At 36.9% G+C, this 7,709-nt stretch overlaps 1 protein-coding gene across 1 annotated transcript; it reads right to left on the reverse strand.

The window, feature by feature from the left end:
• Nucleotides 1-747: 747 nt before the first annotated feature.
• Nucleotides 748-7,427, reverse strand: LOC131613375 (uncharacterized). Its single transcript, XM_058885050.1, has 4 exons — nucleotides 7,361-7,427; nucleotides 2,488-3,182; nucleotides 2,273-2,367; nucleotides 748-2,188 (listed from the first exon to the last, which is right to left on the reverse strand). The coding sequence occupies exons 1-4, from the start codon at nucleotides 7,425-7,427 to the stop codon at nucleotides 748-750; spliced, it is 2,298 nt and encodes a 765-aa protein (XP_058741033.1).
• Nucleotides 7,428-7,709: the final 282 nt, after the last annotated feature.

Consider the following 7,709-nt stretch of genomic DNA (forward strand, 5'->3'; position numbering starts at 1 on the left):
TCATTGGAATTCCAAATATTGATCTACCTCTGATTATTGCAACCACCATAGTTGATCACATTATAACCAAATTCTCTACGGATGACAAAAGTTTGTGTAACATCCTCTATTCAAATATGATGGATCTAATAGGAATCCAGAAAGTGGATATGAATCCATACTGTGAAGGAGATATACTAGCATTCATGATTCAATCGTTCATTCTCAGGGAGTCGTGGATTTGGCGGTGATTATTGGAGAAATGGATATCGAAAGAAAGGTGATCCTCAATTTTGTGATATTATCGTGTCAGAGCGCCTTCAAATGTGTCATAGGATGATCCATCCTAGCAAGACTATATGCAATAGCCTTCGGTCCATTTGAAAGTGATTGTCACAACACAGAAAGAATACTGATTTTTGCAATCATCGATGTGGATGAATATAAGAGAATTAAAAAAATTATCCAAAGGGATCTCTTGGGGTCACTCATGGCCTCAAAAGCTAGAAGTAGGTGTAAGTGCATGTATACCTCGTAAATGTATTTTGAATGATGTCAAATATTCCCCATCAGTAGTGGCGGAGCCAGAAAAATTATTAAGCCTGGGCAAAAATTTAAATACCGCTAATTTATATTATATATAATATATAAATAGTCATCAATCAAAATAAAAGAGACTCGTCAATTGGTCAACAAAAATATAGTTTAAAATAAAAGAGATAAACATAATCTTACAATAGCGGGTTAAATAAAATTACGAGGCAAATGTCATTTCCAAGACTTCTTTGCGGTGAATGTTCGAATAATATCAATATCATCAAATGACTTGAATATCTCTCGCTCGATGTAACATACCATCAAGTTATTGAACCACACATCGTTGATCTTATTGCGCAATTTAGACTTGATAATCTTCATTGCTGAAAAAGCTCTTTCAACGGATGCTGTTGACACCGACAATATCAAAGATATCTCAATAAGTTTATAAACCAATGGAAATACCAAATGTTTCTCAGTTTGAACCATCTTCATAGCCAAACTTTGTACATCTTCACAAGTGGAAAATGAAGCATTTCTTCTCACTTGAAGCACATAAGTTTCAAGTTGATCCCTAATTGTTCCTCGGTCATCATCAGAAAAGTCTGCATGATAAATATCAGCAAGACGAGCAAGCTTATCAACATCAAACTTAGAGAAATAATTCTTGGGGTCAAGACATGAGAAGCAATCAAGTATAATGTTACTTCCTTCACTAAAGCGGTGATCCATCTCCACACATATTTTATCAATAGCAACATAAAAAATCTTTGCACGGTAATGATGAAGATTAGTGATAGTCCTCCCTTCTGCTCTTGAACGACCCCGAACTGGTATTTCGTCATCCATATTTGGTATCAGAATACTTTTAACAAAACAAAATCCTTGGACATCGACAAAAAAATTATGCCAACCACTCTCTCTCATTGTACCCAACCGAGCTTTGACAACATCAACTAATTCCATGGCATTCACAATATTAAGATCTTTTCTTTGCAATACATTTGAAAGCTCATTTATGATACCAAACAACTTTAACATTAACCTCAAAATAAATGCAAATTTAAAGCTCTCCATTTTTTCTATCAAACCTGCTGCTTGAAATGGTCCACGTCCATCTTCATCAACCATACTGAGCACCTTTAACACGGAGGACCACATTTGATCCAAACGAAGCAATGTAGTATGATGTGAACCCCATCTAGTATCCCCGGGTCTAGTGAGACTAGATGATTGGTGCAAGCCCCTTCCTTTAGATATCTCACAACTCTCAAGTTTATTTAAAATATCTTGGTGTTGTGCCTCTGTCAAAGCATCCCTCCTCTTACAAGATGCACTTGTTGTATTCATAATCAAGGCGATGTACTCAAAGAAATCATGAATAGATGAGCAACTACTAGTAACAGACACAACAACCAATTGCAAACGGTGAGCATAACAATGGACACAGAAAGCATAGGGGTTTTCATCTAGAATTTTTCTTTGCAAACCATTAAATTCACCTCTCATATTTGAAGCTCTGTCATATCCTTGCCCTCGTATCCTTGAAATAGATAACGTGTACTTATCAAGAATACCATAAAGAGCATCCTTTAATGACTTAGATGAAGTATTTGTGACATGATGTAGAGCAATAAATCGTTCCACAACATTCCCTTTGTCATTCACAAACCTAAAACAAATTCAACTAGTTTAATAGGTGGCATAGATAATAATAGGTAAGAAAAATTGGAAATTGGAAAATTCAACTACTAACCTCAACATCACCGCCATTTGCTCTTTGACGGATATATCACGTGACTCGTCAATAAGCACGGAGAATTGTCTATCACCAAGCTCTTCCATAATCACCTTGGTAACTTCATGTGCACAACACATTGCAAGCTCCTTTTGAATGTCTCCGCAAGTCATAGTACAATTTTTTCCACCATGGACGAAAGCATCCCTCACTTGTTCATTATGAGATTTTACCCAATCTACCATCTCTCTAAAATTTCCATTATTTAGCGAAGTAGAGGATTCATCATGGCCACGGAAAGCCATGCCTTGTGCTATGAGATATCTTGAACAATATAAAGAACAAGTCAAATGAATCTTATACAATTCTTCTGATTCCTTGGTTGCTTTAGCAAACTTACTTGTCACACTTTGTCTTTGATTATTATAATCATCGTAGTGCTTGACACATGAGTTGTGCAAACTATTATGACTACCAACATGACCTTTCAAGCCTTGAGATGCATGCTTCCAATCTCTATATCCGCTTTTAGTGAAGACTTCAAAACCAAAGTGTTCGGTCCTCCCGGGTTGCTTAAATAGAAAATAATAAAAACAATAAGCTGCATCCTTTATCTCACTGTATTCTAACCATGTATAATTCTTATACCATGATTTACTAAATGCTCTTTTAACACTTCCAAATTGAGTACGAGGAAAGCTTGACAAATCTGGTTGCATTGGACCGTTCAATATATATGTCCTCCTCGCTTGGTCTTGAATATCTGGAGCATACTCACTAATTTGTGTCCTACAACCTAGATCGCGCACAATCTCATTTGGATTAAACTCATTAACCACATTATTAAGCGATGGTTCTAATTCGGCTTCCGGTTGCACAACATTCACATTCTCAATATTTTCTCTATCAACCAAAAATCTCCTCATCTCTAAACAAAAGATAAAATAGTTAATAAATTTATAAATAATCTAACCTATAATGAAAAGATATCAACAAAGAAAATTAATTTATTAATAACCTAAATAACAACAAAATCTAAAACCAATTTATAATGAAAACGAATTTATTAATAACCTAAATTACAACAAAATCGATAAATGGACCACCTACAGTCCCTGAACTGATATTCAAACACCTAAGTTTGACACTGTCACGAGAAGAAGCAATGAAATTCAAAACAATTCACTTGATAAAGGAGCCACTACAGTACATGAAAGTGATATTGGAAATTAAACCATTAAGTAGATAATAGACCCACACCCACTAGCCACTACTATACATAAAATGATATTCAAAATTTACAACTAATTTGACAACACAGTAAGAAGAAAAAGAAAGCTATTTTATAAATCAATTTTTAATGAAAAGCTATTTAGGTTAGTGGACAACACGGTAAAAATACAGTAACAAGACAAAACTATTTCTCCAATATGGCGGAGGATCTCCAACAGAGTAAGAAAACTAATTTGACAACACAGTAAAGTTATTTCTCCAAGACAAAACTATTTTACCGTACGGCGGAGCAGCGGGATGTGATTCTTTTCTTCTTCTCTTGCTGAGTTTGTGTTCCTTATCCTTCCCCTTTTTTTCTTTTTAATTTTTTTTACTTAATTTTAATAATATAATATAACTTAAAAAAATTGGGCCGGGTGGAGCCCGGGCATAGGCCCACCCTGGCCGTACGCTAGATCCGCCCCTGCCCATCAATCAATCTTGCACAAGTCTATTGAGGAATCCATACAATCATTAGAAAGATTTATGGTCAGCTTAGGTCGACTCAAAGACATGCCAGGTTGACTCGTGAAGACAAGAAAAACAAGCTAGCCTTTCTGCCAATTTTAGGCTGACTCATAGATCCACTAGGTCGACCTATCCTGCATCAACATCACACTGGAACTCCCTTCCTGAATCTGGTCGACTCACAAGCTCCTCTAGGTCGACCTATGATGCACAAATGTCAAACTGGAAAATTCTGTCAAATTTAAGTCGGCGCACTACAAGGATAGGTCGACATATACTGTACCAATCTCCAAGCTGCAACTCCCTGCATAATTCTGGTCGACGCATGAAGACCAAGAGGTCAACGCGACGCTGACAAAAACTAAAATTTTGAGCATCAAATTATTGTTTCAGCTCACCAATACATATACACTTATATATACTTCTCTGCAAACTATTTCAAAGCAACTTTACAACCTGAAAGATACATAAGTCTTATCATCTTCATTATTCTTCTTGCTCACAACACAATTACACATAATCATTTTCTGTGTTGCCGGTACATGACCAAGTTTGATAACATCCATGGATAGGAATTGAAGATTCCTTTGGGTGAAGATTGTGGTGGTTTCATATAATAAAATATTTAAGGTTTTTTCCTCCAAGATCAAGGTGATTTTGGGGTTTTTAGACAAGAGGCTTTGGTGAAGATCCAGCCGAGTGAAGGTCTTGAAGAACACAGGTTCGTTCAAGTGAGTCGCGGTAGACGGAGGATCAAGAAAGCTCTTGGGTCGAATTGATCTTGCTTAAGATCAAGGAGAGAGAAGATAAATAATCAACATTAAATTTAGTTTGTTTGTTCATTGCTTTAACTTCCCTGGTAATAATAATTTGCAAAGAAATAAAAACTATCTCAACTCCCGTTTGGAATTGGGGGCAGATGTAGTCGTAGCAAGGACGAACAACGAACTGCCGAAACAAATCCTTGCGTTATTCTTTCCATACTTCTCTACTATTTGCTATGGATATTGGTTCATAATTGTTAATTAGAAAATTAGTTTAAGTGTTAAATTGTAATACAAAACTGTTTTTGTTTAGAGAATTGTAATTGTCAAATCGAAATTGGAGTTCGCAATCGACCACACTTAGATTACATTGACTTGTTAACTATTGCACGCCAAGTGTTTGTTAATTTGTTTATGTAACAAATTGTTTGCACAACACGTGTTTGATAAATTTCCTCAGCAAATTTATTGATCTTATTCTCATCGGAAGTAAGTGATTAAGTGTATCCATTCAAACGAAAAAGCTTTTGAAAAACATAATTGATTATATTTTTCAAACTCTTTAGAGTATCAACTGTCTTCGTGGTTGTAGCATATCTAATCCTACCAATAGCGGTTCGGAATAGACGAAAGTCGATTTCGGGATACTTCCGTTAGTCAAATTTTTTAAAATCACTTTGAAATCTCTATTGATCTATTCACCCCCTCTAGCTCATTAGCTTATCGTCTAACAGTAGGAAGATTATCGAGGGATTCTGAAGCATTCACCCTAGACGCCCGTGAAGACGAGGTTCGGTTTGTGCTAGATAGCGATTTCGAGTTCGTCTAACACGAGTGAAATCCCTCCAAGTCGATTAAAATGGGCGTCATATTTCCTTTAGAAGTGAGAACCACATTAATTGAGTGTCTCCAAGATAATACTTACCTCTTTATTGTAACCCCGCACGAGATGCCCGACATCAATACCAGTGTGGTATGCCACCAGTTGAACATGAACACAAAAGCTCATTACGTAGCCCATCGTCAGAGGAAAGAATCTCCATAAAAAGATTATGCCACTACTAGTATGGATAAAGGCCTATTGGACGCTCGGTTCATTTCCAAGGCTAAATATATTAAATGGTTATCTGATTTCGTGTTGGTGAATAAGGCCTCAGGGAAATAGAGGATGTGTGTTGAATATACAGATCTTAACAGGACCTGCCCGAAAGATTTTTATCTGCTCCTAAACATTGATAAATTAGTAGACAATTATGCGGGGTATCGATTACTTTCATTTATTGACACCTATTTGGAATATAATCATATACCTATGTACGGACTTGACCTGATAAAGACTGCTTTTATGACCGAGCAAGTCAATTATCAATACAATATCACACCCTTTTAGATTAAAGAATGCTTGCACGACTTACCAAATAATGGTGAAAAATATCTTCCAGGAAGAATTAGGAGAGACGCTGGAAGTATTCATGAATGATATGTGTCGAGGCCGGCCAAAAATCGCACCATCGAGCGCATCGCATGCTCGAGGTACAACAGAATCGCCACCGATCTTTAATCATTCCAAAAGGAAAGGGAAAATATTGAATAAAACCTACAAATAGGGCTGACAACAAACCAAACCAACTCAAACATAGTTCGAAACTCCATTCGGTAACTAAATCGTTGAACTTGGTTCATGAACCAAATGAGCTGAGTATGAGCCAAAAACCAAGTTCGTTAATTAAATAAGCTGAACTTGAACTACGTATAGTTCGACTCGTTAGGTTCATGAGTCAACTCGGTTATATATATATATATATATATATATATATATATATATATTATATTTTTAAATTATATATCTTAACAGTATCATTTAAAAATATTAATGTATAGATTTTAACTCTTTAACTTATCAAATTAAATATTTTAAAAAATACTTCTAACTTTTTTTTACACACACAAAATAACTTCTATTTTAATTTAGTAAAACAACACGTACATGTGACTTTTAACATACCATTTTAATTTATTTTTTTTAAACTACCACTTAAAAAATAACGCTTTTTAAATATTGTAGCATTTACCTATAGTTTAATTTAGGGTTAATAGTAGTTTACTCCCTGTAATATGAGCGTGTTTCGGTTTACCCTCTGTTCTGGACCGGCCTAATTCAGTCAATCGGGTCGTTCCCGCCTTCGGCCCAATACGCTTCAGGAAGCACGTGGTGGTTTCCATCCGACCAGACTGGGCAAACGGTCCAAGTGACCGACCACAAGAACCCCTCGTGCTCGGTAAACAACCAGTCCACGCGTCTCTTGAATATTCACCCCAGAAGGAGGAGTCCAATCCGCTCGCCAAAACATCTTATAAATAGCTCTCTACCCACAGAGGGCAAGGTAATCTTTTTCTTACCACTAAACCCTAATACTTTGTTGTACCTTGTGGAATACCTACTTACTTTGGCATCGGAGTGCCTTGCAAGTACAACCCTTTTTTCCCCATCTTCATCATCCCAAACATCAAGCCTTCATTGTTGTTGGTCATCTGATCTGCTCGGTAAGATCAGTGGCGCCGTCTGTGGGAAATCTAGCTCCCCCGTTCTTCTTTCTTGCACCTTCTTGATCCATTCTTGCATCCTGCACGAACTCAAGAACCAAAGCTCTAACCAAATCATTACTCATGGCCGACAATAACGAAGATCCCTCGTCATTAGACGCTGCAATCCTCAAGAAGAACGACATCTCAATCGTTCCTCCATCCAGAAACACCGTTCCTCTAGACGGTGTCACAGCATCTCCTTCCCTTAAAGATCTCCAAGATGATCAATCTCATCGCTTCGGAGATACAAGCGGAAAGGACAACCACGAAGAAAATCTGGGCAACCCTTTCCTCTCAAAAGGGAAGACTCCCCCGGACCAGACACTAAACGCTGTTCTAGCCGCTTTTGCCCAGACCAATGCGCT

The sequence above is a fragment of the Vicia villosa genome, linkage group LG6, assembly GCF_029867415.1.
Source record: "Vicia villosa cultivar HV-30 ecotype Madison, WI linkage group LG6, Vvil1.0, whole genome shotgun sequence".
Taxonomy (NCBI): Eukaryota; Viridiplantae; Streptophyta; class Magnoliopsida; order Fabales; family Fabaceae; genus Vicia; species Vicia villosa.